We start from the raw sequence: 16,864 nt of genomic DNA, 5'->3' as shown, positions 1-16,864 counted from the left end.
TCCATCAAGATCTTCGACCTAAAATCCTTCCGGGGCTCGTCTAATGAGCACGGCCTATTCCCCAACCGAGGTCATTAGCACGTGGTGATTGGTGGACAGTGCTTCAATCGGTGAGAACAGATGAGCCGATTCTGAGCCAATAGCTTCACTTGGGCCTGGATAATCACTTTTATTAGAGTTTAGAGACTTTGATTTGACAGGACGGGGGTGATGTCAGCTGCAGTATCACCCCGTAGTCGCAAGCGTCGTCTCCTCCCCCCGTCAGGCACCTATCCCATGACTCGGCGAGTCATCAGGAATTATCGTCAGGCACCAAGAAAAATAAGGACACGAGTCCTCACCAAGTCGCGTGTAAGTGGTCTAAAAACCATGGGTCACATTTGGAGAAGCACCATCATCGATCAGACCTGGTCCCTGACGAGTCCACACCCACCACCCGTCTCGATGAAACACGTCGAGACCTGCACGCCCACCGACATAATCCCCGGGACATGTGAGTCTCTGAGGATGCAGAGACTTTTACCTCGCCTTGATTGGTTCTCTTACTGCATGTTGCTTTTTGATGTAACAGGGCATTGGATGGAAAAAGTGAGGCGGACGGCCTCAAGCTAAGGAACAAGCCCACCCCGGGGCGTCCTGGGGATATCGAATCACCACTCCCAATGCCTCTTCACTTCATCTCTGCCTCGGCCCTTCTCTGTAGCACTGCAAATCAAAAGACTCCGATGGAGTGGTTCGGTATCATCCGTGATGTGCAACTAGGGCGTGCCGTTACACATCGAGGTGGTAGGTATCTCTACGGGTTGCAGATGTCGTCTCGACCCAATTTGTTGGGCTCGCAAGTCTCGACAAAGCAATGCTGAAAAGCCTTGATTTCTGATGTCCATGCACAGAGGCTCAGTTGATCAACATGACAGCAGTCTAGTTACACTGCCTCCCGAGGTAGTTCATCTCGAGTGACCCGTTGCACATCGCGCCCAGGTCAGCTGCTGTCCCTCCCCCAGACCACCGACGGGGGTTAGCCGGTGAGACGGTTCCTTTCCCACGTGTCGCCTGCGGCCGTTACCCCGGCTTTGTGGGTGGTCGATCTGCGGAGCCTCAGTCGGGTGCGCATGAGGCCACCAATGACGCGACCTGTCATGTACATGTTTGACGTCACGCCTGTTGAAGACGGAAATATTCGTTTGATTTTCAACCGTCCACGTGCTGTCTGATGCATTTCTCAACGTTTGAATCCGCTGAGCAGGAGGCTCAAGGTGAGGTTGACAAGTGTGAGCCTCATCCCAGACCGCCTTGGTGTTGCTGACGGGGCTGGAAACATGCTGCTTAGCAAATAGCAACTGATAACCAGATGGGCTTGCAATTTTTCATTATCCACGAAATACTTGATATAAAGTATTCTTGTGAATGTCGCGTTAGGGCTGACAGCCACTTGCACTGGGCGTTGGCTTAGTACAGCTCCATATATGCACACAGGCGCAAAACCACATGAAGGCGCACTCCCCAGTACAATCGTGCATGCTGTTGATTCACAGCCTTGCATTGTACATAGCCTCCGGTTCCTGGTTGTACCCTTAGGCTCCCGATGTTCCGTCCTGTGCAACAGGGATGGCTATGTCAGGCGAGTTTCTCCCTGGAGCTTGGTGAAATGCCCTTGTACAAGGGGGGTGCCGAGGATTGAGTCCCACAGGTCTAGCGCGGACACCTTGTCAGCAAGTTATTCTCCGAATCTGAGGCCCAGCGGCTTCTAGTGCAAGGGAGTCTCGGCCTTATCGACGAGAAGGGGAAACCTGGTCGGACGACTCACTGCCACTGGTTTCCTCCTTCGCCTCGTTCTCGAAAAGTTAATCCTCCATGTGACAGGGGAAAACCACTACCGTTGGCCGCCATGCGCGCTGCCCCCCATGTCTCGAGATGCGCCATGCTTTGTGACACCAAGCAGGTACCATGTTCGGGGGAACGGAATCATGTCAAGCGCTGGCTGACAAGAGACCACGTCAAGATGTGGACCGAACTGTATAAACGTCGATATCCAGTCGTTGTAATGAAGCGGATAATGGAAGGCGGACGATGCATGGCGCAAGGTGCAAGAGATGTACCGCACTTTGGGTGAAATGTGCAGTGCAGCCCAGGTTTCCGCGGCAATACTGCGCCCCCATCGAGACTGCATAGAAGCATCTCAATGATTGAACCGCAAACTTGAGCGCCATGAGGCTGGCGACGGCGACGAGAGGAGACAGCTCATGCTCGTATCTGGAGGCACTTGTGGAGGCGCTAACCCACGTCTCCCCCTGGCTTGTCCTGCCCTCGCCGCGGCCGTGATGTGAGCTCGAAGGTTGTACCAATTGGAGCTTCCCCCAACCAGCCATTCCGCCCAAGCCGCCCCAAGGCTAAGCATGTTTCATGGCTTCTGGCGCGAGGAGAGTGACATGCTGTCTGGCTTCAAGCAAGTGCCGATCCCCCGATGTGTACCACGTTCAAACAAAACGTCAGCATAGCCTCTCTCGTCGACAGCCTCTTGTGGCTATGGAAATTCTCTGCCGTACTGCTCTTGGAGCCAGCCATATACACTGCAAAAACTAAGCCACTCCAGCCTAACCCGATCTGTGTCCGGATATTGCTGTGAAGCAGCGGTACCCTGGGACCTGTTGCGAATGTGTTCACAGCGGATGTGTGAGATGTGTGTACAGTCTCGGGCAGGATCATAGAGGCCCGACTCCATGAGCTAGCGCAACACGGCCTCAGGCCTCCATTCAGTTGAGCCGCATTCCCCATACGGGTATTAGAAGGATCGGCCGGAGCTGCTGGGGAAGGGGGATGGTAGATCCTAGGATCAAGACCGCTTCTTTCGATGTAGAGTGCACGACCCACTGCAGAAGCATTATGACATCCTCAAGCTCTTCCTCCTGGTGCCATGTCTCGACGGCCTCGGGACAAGAAAGCCTCGATACTTGCTCTCTCCTGAGTCACGAAAGCCCTGCCCAAGACATCTCATCGGCAGGCGGCCACGACATTGACTCTCACCCTGACTCCGAAGGCAGCAGCGGCAGCAGCAGCATGTCATGGATTCCAGGCAGCGATGACAACAACCCTGACTCGGTACCTCGAACATTGGAATGGCTCTGTGACGCCGATCGTCCCTGGGAGGGACTCAACCTGTCCGTCGACCGGGACCTCTCCTTCTTGGTGGAGGCGGCAAGAGGCGAGGAAAACGGCGCAGCCGTCGGGATGGGGGGACCTCGGGACTCCCCTGGTCGGGACGAAAGAGCTTCCACTTCCGGGACAGGGCTCTCACTCTCAGCTTCCAGCAGCGTGTAACGACCCTCTTGAAAAGGGTGGGGTAAAAGCTTCCCACCCAATAAGAGCAAGTGAGTGTCTTGACCCGAGACTGTTTCCGCTGCTGACAAGCATGAAGAAACATAAAAGCATCTAGTGTGATGCAGGCTTTGTCGAGAGATCCTTCCACAAGGCCTTGTCTGCGGGAGCCGACACAGACAGCCGAGAGTCGATTCTGCTTGAGATTCGACTCGACTGCACCGATGGCAGCTTTGCAAGGGATTAGCCACGGCGCATAATATCACGCCATTCGATGTGCTTCCAATGCACATCAAGCGCGCTATTTAAAGAGTTACCCATCCGTTCTGAAGTGTGATGGGGGAAGATTGGTCCGAGGTTCAGTTAGCGTGTGATGAGGCTTGCAGAAGGTTGGGGAAGCAAACAAAATCTCAAGGCCGGCACGAGATTGGAGTGTCGAATGAACCAACACCAGAGGCCTCAGATCAAGAGACCCAAGGCATGGGCATGGATGGGGAAAGCCAAGTCGGATAACGCGGCTGTTGAAGGAAATCGATAAGTAGCGGAGGTAGCGTAGCGCATGTCTCGATCAAGTCCGAAATTCTCCATGAATTGATTGACACTCTTCCACTTCGGCCGCAGTGGAAGGAATGTTAGGTAGCATCGGTTTTCAGCTGTCATATACATCGATGCGACGTGATGTTGCATGAACCCTCCATTGAAAGCACGCTCTCAATCTACCCGCGCCATGCCAGCTGCCGCTGTCGTCTTTTGGTGTAACTCTGTCTTGTTGCGGGAAATACAATGACAGGGGTCTTTGGTGATGAATTTGCTGTGTGCGGATGTGATTCAGTTTTGTTGTGGGTTAGGATTAAATCCTTGCACCAACACATGCAGCCGCATGGACACTATGTCTTGGTCTGCAGAAAAGAGATTGGACTTGATGAACCGTTGTTGCCCCTTCATGAATCGAGTGTCGTTTGTTTGTCCAAGCTCAATCCATCTTCTCGTCTTTCAACCCCTCGAGTAGCACCTCGAGTACCGAATCCAATAATTAATCCTTGGAAACAACAAAGTGATCGACCAAAAAGATCCCGTGACGCCGCCCGTCATCAACCATGACAGATCCTCAAAAAATACGTCAGTCGACATGACTGAAAGCGTATCCCAGAAAATTGCCGATCATGTGTCGTCGCCGTTGTCGCCGCCGTTGTTGTATCTTCCGAAGCTCAACTCCCTCGACCCCCATATCGAATCGTCCGTCTCCAGTCTTCGACCCTCAGTAAATAGAACTTTCTATTGCAACTGGGATATACTCCGTACTTCAATTCCCCGCTAGCCTTGAGGTGCAGCAAAAGCTACAGCACCTGATATAACAGCTGCCTCGGCGACCCACGTCCCACGGGCGAACTGGACGCCTTCTTTTGCCCACTAGAGAAAGGGGTAACTCGTCGATTCGGAGACAAGTGGCCACGCAACACTGCCACCTGTGACTTGAGCAGGGCACCGCAGAAAAAAAGCAGGGCAATACAGGTAGCTACTGTGTCGACCAAGCTCCCCCTGACGCATGCCGAACGACTAGCCACAGATGAAGCGACGACAACTACCTTTCAAGCCCCTGGAAGGGTAGTACAGCTCAACAGGGCCAGCACCGTCTGGCCTTGGTTGGCTCTGGATGCTCAGGCAGCATCTTGTTGAGGCGTGCGTTGTCCTTCCATCATGCTCCCGGAGCAAGCTAACCCCAAGCTTCAACCACTAGGAGCACAACTGTAAGCACTGCCTCTAGAGGTACCGAAATTTGCTTCAACCACAAAATCTGCCATGGATCGGCCTTGGCTGTGCTGCTGGCCTGCGATGTTTCGAAAGTTGTGATAAAATGGCCCGTTTGCCGCTCGCCAAGGACCTCGAGTCCCTTCTCTCCAAGACTTTCCTGGCATCGAACGCATCTTCTTTGCTTCATCCCCGCCGAATCCAGCCTCTTGTTCCATCATGACCCATCGATCAGACACCCACCGTGGCACTTCCCGTCGAGAACGCCGCAGTCGGGGCAGGGAGCAGACGCACCAGCATCATCGAGGACAACGCCAGTCGTCCGAGTCTCAAGTGCTGCAGCAGCAACTACCACAGCAACAAATGCAGCAGCAGCAATACACACCCAGCTATGCGTCGAGCTCTGGGTACACAGCTGCTGGCGGCTATGCCGGTTATGCCGCTCCTCAAGGGGGACAATATGGGACGGCAGACTATGACTCTCAAGGCCAACCCCAAGCTCCATCCACGCCTCAAGCCCACCAGGGAAGGTATTTTGCTGTTGTGTATTCGTGACATGATCGGCGCTTGTTGACCAGCTTCATAGTGCCCAAGACAGCCGGTACTCTCCGGATCGTGACAACACCCGGGTGAGATTCCATGGTTACCAGGACGACCCCGAGGATCCCGCCCTCCGGACCGAGTCGTTTGTCCAAGAAGGCCACAGACATCGAGTGGCATCGTCCAGATCTTCGCAGTCCGGTCGGGACATCCAGAGGGAGAGGGAGGATAATGCTAGGGACGCGATTGCCGGCTTCTACGCCACCTACGGTGACGCAAACACCCAGTCCAGCCATGGGCCTGCCCAATACTATCCGAATCCAGACTATCCCGACTGTGGCGATGGTCCCAACCATGGTGGTAGCTCTTATGGAGGCCACTAGACCGAAGGCTAGTGTGGTTGGTGACTGTGTCGTTTGCGATGATTGGCGTCCGAGGTTGTACATTAAGATTAGAAAGGTTTCGGTGTCTTGGCTGTGTCGCGGTTGGATAGATTGTTTTCGAACTTGTTCTATAGTCATTCTCGGTATTTCTTTCGTCTCCTATGGGTTAGTTTGTCTTGGATAGCACTCGCTAGGTTCGGGCACAACTGCCACTTGACAGATTGTATCATTAGAATGGATTCCAATTTGGGTTGTTATGATTGGTAAAGGACTGTTTTCATAGACTGAATAGACGAGCTGAACGAGCCTGTCGAACTCTGGCTTGGTGATGGTGTGGAGTTATCATCTCGAACCAACCACAAACTCCAAGTGATCTGCTTGTTGGCTGCAGACGCAACGCAAGAGTGCGGCACCAGCAAGCCATGGATAGATGCGGAATTGGCAACGGCATGCGGCCGCGTTCTGCAGCTGAGACCTGTCCAGTTGCCAGTAAGTGACGGTGCCATCGAACATCCACGCTGCTGTAACCCTCCCAGCCATCTATTGCCGATTGGGGAAATCTTAGAACCCAAGCGTGCAAGACATCACGCTGTCGGCTGAGTCTCAAATGCCAATCGGGACAAAGGGGGGATAGCTGCATCTGCATCATGTCTTGCGAGATTGAGTGCAGGCGGCCGCCATGTCGTCCCCCGTCTGGATCGTCCCGTGTAGCGGGCTCCCACAGATGCAGTATTGATCGGTGCGCAAGAGATAGGATGCGGGGGTCAGCCAAGACTTGCTACCATCACGGTGGACAAAGCCACCGCCAAAGCACTCCCGTCACAGCCCTCTCCAGGATGTTTCTAGGGAACAAACTGCCACTATTATCACTGATAGCTAGTGACATTCAGATGTAACCCACAGCGCCCTGATCTGCTGCCAGCCGGCCTGTTTAGGGGGTAGTCGGCGCCACCTGGACGGGACAGACGCCAAAAACTAGGGTCGTGTCCATCTCGAATGGATGAGCCAGTCCTGCTGCTGCGGGTGCCCTCCAGTCCATGCGCATGTCGCACCCGCTTGCGGGCGGGTATGTAGGTTGGTTCTTGTGGATGGACAGATGGCTGGGGTGTTGTTGCCCAAGGGAGAAAAGGACGAGGGAGTTAAAAGTGGCCGCGCTTCCACTCGAGTTTGTCTGCTTTTGCTCTTTTGCCCCTTTCTGCTTTTTCTGCGCATTCTGGTCGTCTTCGTTGCGTTGTCTACCACTAGCACTTTGGCATGCTGTCGTGGAGTGCCTTTCTGGCAACACCTTTGTCCTCTCAGCCCCAAACACAGAAATCTTTTGCGTTCTCCTTCGATCCGTTTCGTTTTCGACCAAGCTACACCATGACTTGCAGCAAGGCGTTTCATAAGGGACCAATGTCGTATGTCGGTGAGCGATGGACAGCAAATTATAAGCCCGTCGTGACGTCCCCCCAATAAACGGTACTTCACCTTGCACCCCCAGAGCGGTCGCCTCGTTCGGTACTGCCCGTTCCTGATTGCGATTGGTCGCGTCGGCGGACGCAGATGGGCGGACTCGAGAGACCTGCACCCTCGCCGATGACTATGTCGTTCATCCAGGGCAGACGAAGGTTCTTGTCCTTCTTTTCGTTATAAGCAGCTGTCGTCCTCGATCCTCCATCAGGTAACCAAAGTTGACTCTGAAGTTGTCGACAACCCAAAATATTCCCCAACCCGTCATAGTACTGTTCCGCCTCATTATTACCCCTGGTCAACCAGGTCTTCTCTTTAGGCAGTCACACACCTTGCCCATCGTTAACCCCTTGGACTCTCGTCGTCAGAAAAATCGCAGCGACCAAATCCATCAGATTCGAGCCCGAGTCGATCCTCTCCATCGTTGAACGGAAACGTCGCCCTCGATCCAGGAATCACACACTCTCCAGAAGGCAACTGTTGTTCGTCGTGCTCGAGCAGCCTCAAGGCTTTCCCTGGGCCTAGTGACCCCGCGTCCTACTGTTGACCAACTTCTCTTGACCTAGGCGAGATAGTCTGCGATAGCAAGATCATCTCCGAGATCCGAAAGGGAGTTTTGTCCAGCCATCCATATCCCTTCATCGCCGTCAGATTGTTGCCGCTGTCACCAAGGTCCGCCAGGCAGTGTGGTGCGCCGTCCATTCCCGCCTACCCTCCCCTCTCCATCAACAGGGACTTCCTAGAAGCTGCAGGCGACAGCGGGATCAAGGGAGACGCCGGTAAGCCCCGGTCCCGAGTATTGCTACCGAGCCGTGTGTCGTCATGGGCGACGAGCCTGCCTACCCCAGGTGGGGGTATTGTTTCCATGCCGGTTGCTGGGCTGGAGCGGAATGGTATTGTCAAGAGGAAGGATGTCGATATTGCGGTTGGCCGGTGCCCGTGGAAGTTGCAGGCCTTCAAGCAGACGATGCCACGGGATACAACGGAGATTATCTGAATGCCGGATCTGTTGCTGGTGGAGAGAACGATTGGGTAGGTTGCCAACTCTGTCACTAATGGTATCCCAATTCTGGATAGAGATATGCTGACACAGGCTGTTCTCAGAACAACGCAACAGTCGGATATGGAGGAGGACGGCAAGGCGACTACCAGTCTGGCAACCAGGTGGGCCAAGACTTGTACCAAGATGGTGTCCAGCAGCCCGAAACCTACTGGCACAATGCCAACGAGCAGTACAATGATCAAGAATATGACGGCCAGTATGGCGACCAGTACAACGACGATCAGCAGAACGACACCGACCTGCATGATGCCGACCGGTCCGGCGACTACCACCAGAACGATCATCAGCCGCCAAACTCTCCGTCTGAAGCCTGGGCTACCATGGGTAGTCGGTCGAGGTAAGAATGGTCTCTCTCTTGAAGTTCAAGTTGCTGACATTGACCCAGCGCCGGCCAGACAAACTCGGTCGCCTCAACGGAGACACTCGACATCGACGCCATTAGCATGGCAGGAAACGCCGACAGAGACAGGGCCAGGTGGTTTGAAGAGCAAACCGCCATCCGTACGGACACCTGGAGCGATCAAGACATTGTCATCCAGGCCGTGGGCCAGTTCGCGAACAGCCCCCCCGGGTATCGCTATGGTGACACTCCCTACCAGGGCGAGCTCTACCCGCACGAGTTGTCCTTGTCAGATGGGTCAGAGTCCAGTGTCGGTCAGTCCAATGTGGAGAGGCCAGTCCCAGGACGTCGATAAATGAATAGTGAGATCGGATGCATGAAGAGTGTATGGGCTCCCTCACTTGAGGTGTCCATCGGTGTTGCCCGAGGCGTTCGAAAAGGGGTTCGCACTATGAAAGGAGTCAGGTGAAGGGCAGGTCCTTTTCGCTGTCGATGATCATCATCATGATAGAAAGGATTCATCTTGCATGGATGGCTGCATGGGATGGACATAGGATAGAGGGAGAATAGGGAAGGGGCGGATGGAGTATGTGTTCTTGCGGAAAGACTTTTAGGAGAAGGTGCATTGAACCATAAAAGGAGGGCTTTCGAAAGGAAGGTGCATGCATCAGGAGTATGCGTTCCGAGAGGACTTTCAGGAGGAAGGTGCATTCAATGTCTTCCCAGGAAGAGAATTTGTTTCCCTGGGGGAACAAAGACTTGGTGTCGAGTCAAGGTTGACGTTTGATCAATGTAATGTGCGTTTGCTTGCCACACACACGCACAGCCTTGGGCATTCGTCCTGAGATTGGACTGGACATCCATGATAGTCAGGGGGGCAGTTCGTCTGTTTTGCTTCTTTGGACATGTCCTTTGGTTAATATTCGTTTCGGTTATTTCGCCCTAGTTTGATATTCGATATAACCCGTGTCAATGGTTTCAAGCCTTCAGGCCATGTCGTGACGCCACAGAAGGCGAGGGCGTACGCAAACCATTTTGTGGCCTTTGGGTGCCGAGCCGCCCTGTATGGTGGTGCCTCGGCGGCGATCATGACTCGAGGGACCAATTGAGTTAGCGATAAGCTAAGATGTTGCCGTTCGCAGCTCGCCACAGCTTCGGCACGATCCAAGAACAGAAATATCTCCATGATGACTGTTGTCCATACGAGGGTCATAACCACCCATCATGACTGCACAGCCATTTTTATGTGACTTGGTGTCGGGCTGTGGGCGGATTGCGGAAGGCCATTCGTGTAAGCCGCGTCTGGTTCAGCTGTCATGTCCAGAGACCGAGGGCCAGCGACCGAGTACAGAAGAAGAAGGAGGAAAACGAGGCAAAAATGGCTTTAAACTCGGTCGCCGAAACCAGGAGAATAAGTCATTCGAAAAAAAGAAATGAGGTCTCGCCTTAACTTGCTCGACCGAACGCAAATTGCAGGCCGCCGGGGTGTGGCCCCCAGGCTTGACCAGGGGATCGTGACGTCGAACGCGTCTGCGGGAGGTGATTGTCAATGTGCATGAGCATGAGGCTTGCCGTCTCATATATTGAGGCCTCTTGTCTCATGTTCGTATTCCTCATCATTCGGCCGAGATCCCCGAAGATGGTGCACGAGACCGTGGACTCATTGAGCCGGACTTGCCGGCTTATTCTCGAAGGCTGAGTATGCATGAGAGTCATTAGAAACCCACAACTCCATGACTGTCGCAACAAATGGCTCAATTAATGCTTCAACTGGACTCAAGTCGCTGCCTCACGACCAGCGTTCTCGCGTTCACAGGAATTCATGGCGATCCCCTGTCAATCATAGGGCTGTCGCCTGAATGGCTGACCCATACTGCTGGATTGACAGGGCGGGAAGCCTTGGTTGCCTTGCCGTTCCTGCGTATAAGTGACTGCAGCCACTAACACAGAGTCACAGCGACCCCGGCCAGTGACTCAAACAAGGCGACCACCGCAAACGCTTCCCCAGAAATGATCGTCCGCAATGGATCCCTTGGACGTTATATATCGTAGGTATATGGTGCAAACGAGAACCCTCAGAGTCTTTTTCGCCTCGTGCAACGCGAGTGCTTTGTAATAGTTGAGCCTGGGCCAACGAAACTTCCAGGCACACAACCTGCAGGACAAAGACCCATCCCCTCAAACCGCCACATCCCTCAAAATGAAGCCCCTCGAAATCTCTGGAACGACAGGAGAGGGTGGCGGGCAATTAGTGAGGACAGCTATCGCTCTTTCAGCTCTCACCGGCCAGGCAGTAACCATTTCCGACATCAGGGGTGGACGTGAGCGCGGAGGTAAGTGTTGCGCCGACCGACGCGTCTGGATGCCCTGCTTACCACTCACAGGACTCAAAAGCCAGCACGCCACGGCCATTCAGTTCCTGGCAGAGGCAACAGACGCAGACGTCGAGGGCTTGACCGTGGGATCGAGAGCAGTCACTTTTTGCCCCCGTCGTAGTCCAGCTGATCTCCTTCGGCGAAACATCAGCATCTCGGCCGAGTCTGGCTCAGCCAGTACGCTGCTCATCCTGCAAGCGATTCTGCCATTTCTGGTATTCGCAGGCAACGAATCTGACGAGCCGGTGGAGCTCGAGATATCAGGGGGCACAAATGTGTCCTTTTCTCTCAGTTTCGAGTACCTTGATCAAGTGCTGCTGCCTACTCTGGAGGATCGCTTCTCCATCCGCGTTGAGAGGAGACTGATCAGACGCGGCTGGAGCCTTGGTCCCCAGTCAAGAGGCAAGATATGGATCAAGCTTTTCCCTTTGAAGGTAGGACAGAGCCTGCAGTTCAAAGCCCCCGAGCGCCAACAGTCCTATGAAGTCAAGTCTATCGACGTCAGCATGGTTGTGCCCATCAGCGTGCAGGAGAAGCTCCAGGCATCACTCACAAAGGACTTGGCAGACTTATACCCTGGGTCAGATGTCCACTTTAAGCTGGTTGAGGACTCGAGCCTCGATTCACGGTGGTACATCCTCCTGGTGGCTCACTCAGGGTCGGGGATCCGATGGGGACATGATTTCCTAGGATCCATGCCCAAGAAGACCAAGAATAGGGACACCTTTTCGGCGCAGATCTCTAGCAAGGTATGCCGTGGTCTATATGGCGAGACATCTGCAGGAGGCCAGGCAGACGTCCATCTTCAGGATCAAGTTGTTGTGTTCCAAGCACTCTGCGACGGCTACTCTTCCCTCCCTCGCAACGACGAATCTTCGCCCGACATTCTCATCGACGCAATGGGCAACTTAGACATCGGCAACGGACGAATGAGAAAGGAAAAGACGCATGAACCCTTTGGACATGGTTCACTGCACGCGCAGACGGCGAGATGGCTGGTCAGCGAACTGCTTCCGAGTGTCGAGTTTTACAACAAAGGCGATTTGGTGAAGGGCGCCGGCACCAAAGTCTAACTAACCAAGCCCTGATCAGGGTTACCTACTACTTAAACAATTGGGACCATGTGGGCGCAAAATCCTTCCGCTTGGCCATCCAATGACGCTATCTGGCTGTGCGTCGTGGAGTGACTAGTGACGTGTCTCGCGGGGGGGATTTGGCGGGAATATTTATCGGCGATACCCAAGAGGGGCCTCACATAGATGATGGCTGACTTTATTGCCTTTGTGTTACCATCTTGGGACGCTGGGTATATAAATGACCATGTTCCCGCTGACCGAGGGTTCAGCTTGGGCCGAAATAGAAACAAACTCCCGGACTGATTGCTGCCTCGCCTCCCATCCTACGTATCGTTCTCGTTCCGACTGCTGCACTTTCGGCGATGCCCAAGCCTACGATGATGACGAAGGCACCTCTCCGAATCGATACTGCGCCCAACCGAAGCTTCCTTCATGCAATGTCCACGTCCTCTTGCCCCAGTCCTCGCCAGCAGCACCAGCGGCGATATACACGGGCATGAGGTGGTCGGCGAAGGGATGTGCCTGCTTGGCGTCTCCGCGCTTACACACGGCGGCCATCTTGTCCTCTCTCACGGCAGGGTCCGACTCTACCGCGTCCCTAAGGGCGTTGTCGAAGCTCACGACATAGGGAAGAGGCTCCGTCTTGCCCTCGAACATGAAGTGCATATCACGAAGGTTATGCACCGACATGCCAGCACCGATGATGACAATGCCTTGGTCTCTAAGCGACGCGACAGCACGACCGAGGGCGTAGTGAGCGTGGGGGTCTTCGTTCTTGAAGAGCGAAACTTGCACCAGAGGGACGTTCAAGGGGTTCGTCTCTGGGTTGAAAGCTATCTTGGTGTGAGTATATGGTATGCATTGGATGCTCTATACACGTACCGACGTGGAACCCAGACCAGACACCATGGTCAAGACCGCGCTTCACTCCGTAAGACTGAATACCAGCTTCTGAAAGCATGACCATGATCTTACTAGCGAGCTCAGGGTCACCTTTGCTAGGATACTCAGCCTTGTAAAAGTGGTCAGGGAACCCATAGAAGCTATCGACGTGTCAGCAGAGGCTCGAGCAGTCAGCAGACAACGCACTCGTAAATTAGGTCAGTGTCAACGGCGTTGTTGACGTGGATAGTGTCCTCTTTACCCATCCAGTGAGCTGAAAAGACAACAACAGCCTTTGGTTTGACCTGCTGTGTAATCTCCTTTCCGATCTTCTGGAGGACTGGGTACACGGGGTGTTCCGTGTTGTACTGGACATCGGGCTAAGGACCATCAGCAAGGTCTCTATCTATGCGTGCAAAGACGACTTACACCTCCATGACTGAAAAAGTAAACTGGTGTCTTTGTCGTTGATCGCGTCGCCAACGAAGCACTAGCATTCTTCTGCTGCCCATACCAATCCAGGCCAACCCTCTGCAACGTCGACGAGAAAGCCTTGAGGGGCGCCGCGCCAAAGAGGGCAAGCATGGCGACAGCAAGCGAGACGATGCCAATCAGCGTTCTGAACTGAGTCATGTTGATCACAATGGCTTCTCTCGCCTTGGGGCTTGATCTTGAACCCTTTAAAAGGAGAACAAGGCTCCCGGGGATTGGTATTTATAATGTCTATATCCGTATTTCCTGATGGCGCGCCGGGAGATTCCTCGAATGTGGATCTGCCGCGCGCTTAAAACTGGGGAACCAGCGTTGGGTTTGTAAGGAACTATTAAAACGGCCTTGTTCGGTATGCTGTCCTTTTAATTGATAGTTGATTTAAGCTTTTGTGCCTGTATCAAGTTGGCCTGGGTTCAAGTCCAATCGGATTCTCCCGCGAGGATGAACCACTAGCAACGCGTCAGACATTGTTGGTTCGTGTACTCCAGTCGTTGAGTTTCATAGGTTTATCGGTTAATGGCTGGAAGTCAAGAGTTCTGTACCTCTAAACTCGAGATGGGACGGTACTCCAAGCAGAAGTAAAAGCGCTGATATTTTCCTAAAGCTGATCTTGCCAACTCGATCCCGAAAGCATACTGGCTGTACTATTCTTGAATATTGCAAACACGCCGGATTATCAATAACCCTCCTCAGCACAAATCTACAGCAACACAGCAGCACCCCCAACAACTGCTGCAACGCCGGCAAACACGGCATTCTGCGTCATCATGGGCGCCGCATTACCCGAGCTCGTCGCTTCAGCTTCGGTGGCCTTGGGTTTTGGTGCGGCCGTGGCAGAAGCCTCAGCAGCAGAAGACTCGTCGGCTGCTGTCGTGTTCTCTTCGTCACCCAACTTTTCAGCTCCAGCGGTGACGATTATGGGCGCCATTGTCTCCTGGTAACTTTCAACAGTGGTGTCGGATACATCTTGAATGATGTTCCCGTTGCGCGACATGGAAACCTGGTGGGTGCAGCTAGCTTGGTCTTTGTCTGGGTCGAGCTCACAGTGGTACTCCTGATAGCTGGCATATTGTCAGATACATTCATTCTTGAGAGATGAACAACTCACTTCATGGCGTCATCAGTTTCAATGGTGATGGCGGCGGTAAGAGTGGACGGGCCGCTGGCGATAATACCGGTGGTAGAGTCCTTGTTCACGGCCAGGGTGGTGTCCTCGCCGTCAATGGAGACGACAGAGGCCTTGTAGCCCTTGGTCTCAATGTCCTCGGGAATCCACCACTTGACCGTCTTGGTCTCAGCAGCCGCGATGACGGCGACGGCACCGGCAAGGAGGGCGAGAGAGCGAACCATTTTTCGTATGAGGATGGATGAGAAGTTGAATGTCCAAGGGGAGCCCCCTCCATGGGTACTCTCCTAGTTAAATACCTACCCGAGAAGCATCTATTTACTAGTACACGACACTCAGAATAATGAGATCCGCCGTCAATGAGTGACATGCTCGCGCTCTTGCTGGTTTTGAGAGGTTGAATTGGGACTTCAGTGTCTCATTTGGTGAGGCAGTGAACGTCAGAGTGACCGAACGGCCAGTTTGGGCCGCTACATAGCCAATAATAGCACCCATGGGGGAATCAGTTTGGATTTCATAGGGGAAGCATGAAACAGAGGGCGAAATCAAGCTTCTTCTGGAAGCCAACTCACAGTGGGTCGTGGTGATCCTTGGTTTGATCCATGGGGTTGATACCCACCAAAGAGAGGCTCTGCACTGGGTAATTAATTGCAGTAGCTTCAAGTAGACGTCAAGGTCTTTGACTGGCTGCTTCTTATTTTTACATCATCACCAGTTATTCGTGTAGGTATTTGTTCTATGATGTTGGTTGCAAAGAACAAAAAATATCGCAAAACTGGCGCCATTCTTGGCACCCTCCAAGTCTTGGCATCGCGCCTTGGACGGGAGACTGTTGGTCTTGGCAACTCACCACAATCGCCTCGCCCAGAGTCGCAGTCGCCATCGCTTCTCTCTTCCTTTTTCCCTCTGCTACACTCGACTCGTCTCCCATCCCCGTCCGCCCAGCCCTTGGCGCTTCACTCGGCGGCCCTTTTGGCTTGGCTCTTCCAGCGACGGATCCGACCCTTTAAACTCGGCCATGATCCTGTTTCCTCGTCGTAGCTGCCGTTCTCTTGTGCCGTAGCCCTTTCGCTCCTGGGCCTGCTCCAAGTCTTACTTGCGCTGTCAAACCCTGCTATCTATCCGCCCACATCCCTGCAAGAGTTTGCGCCCACGTCTCTTCGATGATCTTGACCCTCTCATGGACGCTGCTGGCTCTGCTAGCCCTCTGCACAGCCGCGCCCGCCAACCAGGAGGCCCCCGCCGTCACGACCGCGCCTATCTATCTCCCCTATTACAACAAGGAGTCGTGGTCCGTCGTGCGCGGGAGTATCATCTCAAGTGTGAGTGCTTCGGATCCAATCGCATGATGTTAACTAACCCCTCAAGAATCCCGAAGCGCAGGAGACAACCTACACAATATTTTGCCCCGATGCGACCGACTCGAACCCGCCAGCCTGCGATCTTTCACTCGAGTTTCCTTTTGTGCTAATAGAAGGACCCGACACGATCCAGTTTCATGGCACTCACACATCGACACTGTAGGTCGCGACATCACGACGAGTAGGATCACGAGCACTGACATTACAAAGCACGGCCAATCTAGAGTGCACACTCCACGGCAAGACGAGGGCGACATGTTCCGGATACTCCAGCTTCGCGGATGGCTACGATAACGGCGTCAATGAGGGTCCAACCGAGGTGGCCTGGACATCGACATTCTCAGGCAGCCAGATGGAATGGGGCGTCTTGACCATGGCCGAATTGCCTCACGACCCCGACTCTTTCACCGCGACATGGGCGACACCGACGGGAGGAAGCGAGTTTGTGTCTGTACCAATGGCTACCGAGAGCGACAGTGACAGTGCCGGCGCAAGCAGACGCATCGACGTGTTTAGAGCCGTGTTTGCGGTTGTATGTGTTGCTGGGTGGCTATGGTAGCACAGCAAGGTGACGAGCACACCAAACGAGCACCATATGAAGGATTTATTCCAGAAGGGCAGAGCAAATACCAAGAGCCTAGGGTGGCACGAAGCGTGATCTTTTGGGAAGATTATACCCGGTTGTTTGGGGCGTGTTTTTGGGTTGGCTG

At 53.8% G+C, this 16,864-nt stretch overlaps 6 protein-coding genes across 6 annotated transcripts; 4 read left to right on the top strand and 2 right to left on the bottom strand.

The window, feature by feature from the left end:
- Nucleotides 1–5,283: 5,283 nt before the first annotated feature.
- On the top strand, nucleotides 5,284–5,987 carry NCS54_00282100 (Hypothetical protein; the record flags this gene model as incomplete). The annotated part of the gene is made up of 2 exons (XM_053148411.1): nucleotides 5,284–5,594; nucleotides 5,651–5,987. 2 exons carry the CDS (start codon nucleotides 5,284–5,286, stop codon nucleotides 5,985–5,987), a joined length of 648 nt encoding a protein of 215 aa, XP_053004386.1.
- A 2,274-nt stretch (nucleotides 5,988–8,261) lies between these two features.
- On the top strand, nucleotides 8,262–9,197 carry NCS54_00282000 (Hypothetical protein; the record flags this gene model as incomplete). Its single annotated transcript, XM_053148410.1, has 3 exons — nucleotides 8,262–8,471; nucleotides 8,544–8,839; nucleotides 8,888–9,197. 3 exons carry the CDS (start codon nucleotides 8,262–8,264, stop codon nucleotides 9,195–9,197), a joined length of 816 nt encoding a protein of 271 aa, XP_053004385.1.
- A 1,845-nt stretch (nucleotides 9,198–11,042) lies between these two features.
- NCS54_00281900 (RNA 3'-terminal-phosphate cyclase) lies at nucleotides 11,043–12,290 on the top strand (the record flags this gene model as incomplete). The annotated part of the gene is made up of 2 exons (XM_053148409.1): nucleotides 11,043–11,175; nucleotides 11,227–12,290. 2 exons carry the CDS (start codon nucleotides 11,043–11,045, stop codon nucleotides 12,288–12,290), a joined length of 1,197 nt encoding a protein of 398 aa, XP_053004384.1.
- Nucleotides 12,291–12,665: 375 nt separating this feature from the next.
- NCS54_00281800 (LigB domain-containing protein) lies at nucleotides 12,666–13,808 on the bottom strand (the record flags this gene model as incomplete). Its single annotated transcript, XM_053148408.1, has 4 exons — nucleotides 12,666–13,126; nucleotides 13,176–13,336; nucleotides 13,383–13,555; nucleotides 13,605–13,808. 4 exons carry the CDS (start codon nucleotides 13,806–13,808, stop codon nucleotides 12,666–12,668), a joined length of 999 nt encoding a protein of 332 aa, XP_053004383.1.
- Nucleotides 13,809–14,367: 559 nt separating this feature from the next.
- Nucleotides 14,368–15,017, bottom strand: NCS54_00281700 (Hypothetical protein; the record flags this gene model as incomplete). Its single annotated transcript, XM_053148407.1, has 2 exons — nucleotides 14,368–14,728; nucleotides 14,776–15,017. The coding sequence occupies 2 exons, from the start codon at nucleotides 15,015–15,017 to the stop codon at nucleotides 14,368–14,370; spliced, it is 603 nt and encodes a 200-aa protein (XP_053004382.1).
- Nucleotides 15,018–15,956: 939 nt separating this feature from the next.
- Nucleotides 15,957–16,713, top strand: NCS54_00281600 (Hypothetical protein; the record flags this gene model as incomplete). The annotated part of the gene is made up of 3 exons (XM_053148406.1): nucleotides 15,957–16,115; nucleotides 16,162–16,313; nucleotides 16,365–16,713. The coding sequence occupies 3 exons, from the start codon at nucleotides 15,957–15,959 to the stop codon at nucleotides 16,711–16,713; spliced, it is 660 nt and encodes a 219-aa protein (XP_053004381.1).
- Nucleotides 16,714–16,864: the final 151 nt, after the last annotated feature.

This window comes from Fusarium falciforme, chromosome 2, assembly GCF_026873545.1.
Source record: "Fusarium falciforme chromosome 2, complete sequence".
Classification (NCBI taxonomy): domain Eukaryota; kingdom Fungi; phylum Ascomycota; class Sordariomycetes; order Hypocreales; family Nectriaceae; genus Fusarium; species Fusarium falciforme.
Note: the sequence above shows the minus strand (reverse complement) of the source record. Positions and strands in the feature narration are given on the sequence as shown.